General features: G+C 37.8%; 1 protein-coding gene across 1 annotated transcript in view; it reads right to left on the bottom strand.

Moving 5' to 3' along the window:
• LOC111578935 (ubiquitin carboxyl-terminal hydrolase 19-like) overlaps positions 1–1333 on the bottom strand; it is a 20962-nt gene extending 19629 nt beyond the window's left edge. Inside the window, 1 exon segment of the mRNA XM_055015419.1 lies at positions 1313–1333. Coding sequence (XP_054871394.1) covers positions 1313–1333 — 21 coding nt within the window.
• Between the last annotated feature and the right edge of the window lie 206 nt (positions 1334–1539).

Here is a 1539-nt window from a genome sequence, read left to right on the forward strand (position 1 = left end):
AGAGCCAGTTGAAGGCTGCAGTGATTTTAGTGACACTACAATGTATAAGAGTGAAGTTATTGAATATTTGTCTCTCTTTACTGTTGCAGCGGTTTTTGCGAAAATTGCAGACGGACCCCTGTTCACTCGCATAGACACCAATGTTATTCCTGTAGCTTGAAAGACAGCTACTTTTTGATAAAACTGGGCTTGTAGCACATTGTCTGCCTTGCAACAATGGGAAAGAGGCACCGTTTATGTTTTGACAACCTATATCTAATGAGTTATTGATGCTGGAAGTCTGAATCTGTGAATATCTTTCCAACTTTACTGAACTTGGGGCCACTACCCACCTAAGGAGTGATATATTTAATTTTGAAAAAAAGCATTTAGCCATACTTAAAGCTTTAAGTGCTTTATTAACAGGAACTAAAAATTTTGTATTGTTTTATTATCACAGGTTCTGTCGAAAAAGAGGTGGCATCATTTAAACAGTGAAATCAAAACTAACAAAATGTAATGACCAACCCAGTGAGCAATACTGGATTCTGCAAAAACATAAACAACTTTTTAAAAAAATCTAATTCTTATCTTAACACAGTTAATGTATTAACTTATTTTTGTGTGTATGCGATGTATTTATTGATTTATTTAGTACTGTTAACATATCAGAGTTCTGAGCTGAGTTTTTCTTAAAGAATAGGCAAAGGCCATTTATTTTACACATATAGGCTCTTAAATTGTTTATTAAAAACTTAAAAGCATTTTTAAAAAAACAAACTTAGGCATTTATTGAGTCACTAAAATACTGTAGAGTACAGACCACATCAGCGATGATTATAAGCATCTCTGGTAAATTAACAACCAGATACTGATGTCTCTCACCATATGGACTTCAGGAGATGACTGGGGGATGATAAACTGTGACCTACTGGTTGGGGTTCTCTCTGTTCTCATGTTTCTTACATGTTTGTCCCTGACAGCCGGGTCCTAATTGTTTTTTGAGCAACACACCATACTATGACGTTTTTACAATGATGGTTCTACTATGGAACCAGTTTGACATGTTCAGGTGTTCTTTGTGTGAAAACTCAGAGATTTCAGGGTATCAGAAGGTGGTTTTCAACTTTCTTTGTTAACTTTCTGCTTCAACTTTAAATTAAATTTCCTTCACTAACCCAGCCCTCTGGACTTCCAGGAAGCTGTGTTCCTATTGGCTGTCCAGGAGGTGCTTCGGCTGTCGTAGTGTTATCAGGGAACACCTGATGCAGCTCAGTGTCTTCCTGCTTTATTTAGCTGCAGACAAACATTTCCTCTGCTTCTCTTCACCCACTGACACCGGGTTTGGCTCCATTGCTTAGTTTGTTCTTTAGCTGCGTTGGCTTGCAGCTTCCAGCAGTAAAATCGTCTTAATGTGTTTCTTGGTGTGTTTTAGGGCTTTGTACTGGATAGTTGTCTTGGTAAATGTGGTTCTTTAGCCACAGTTAGCACATGGTGCTAATGTGTGCAGTGATTAGTGGATTTGGTGCAGCTGAGTTGTGTCTTTATCTTGGCTGTAGT

This window comes from Amphiprion ocellaris, chromosome 11, assembly GCF_022539595.1.
Source record: "Amphiprion ocellaris isolate individual 3 ecotype Okinawa chromosome 11, ASM2253959v1, whole genome shotgun sequence".
Classification (NCBI taxonomy): Eukaryota; Metazoa; Chordata; class Actinopteri; family Pomacentridae; genus Amphiprion; species Amphiprion ocellaris.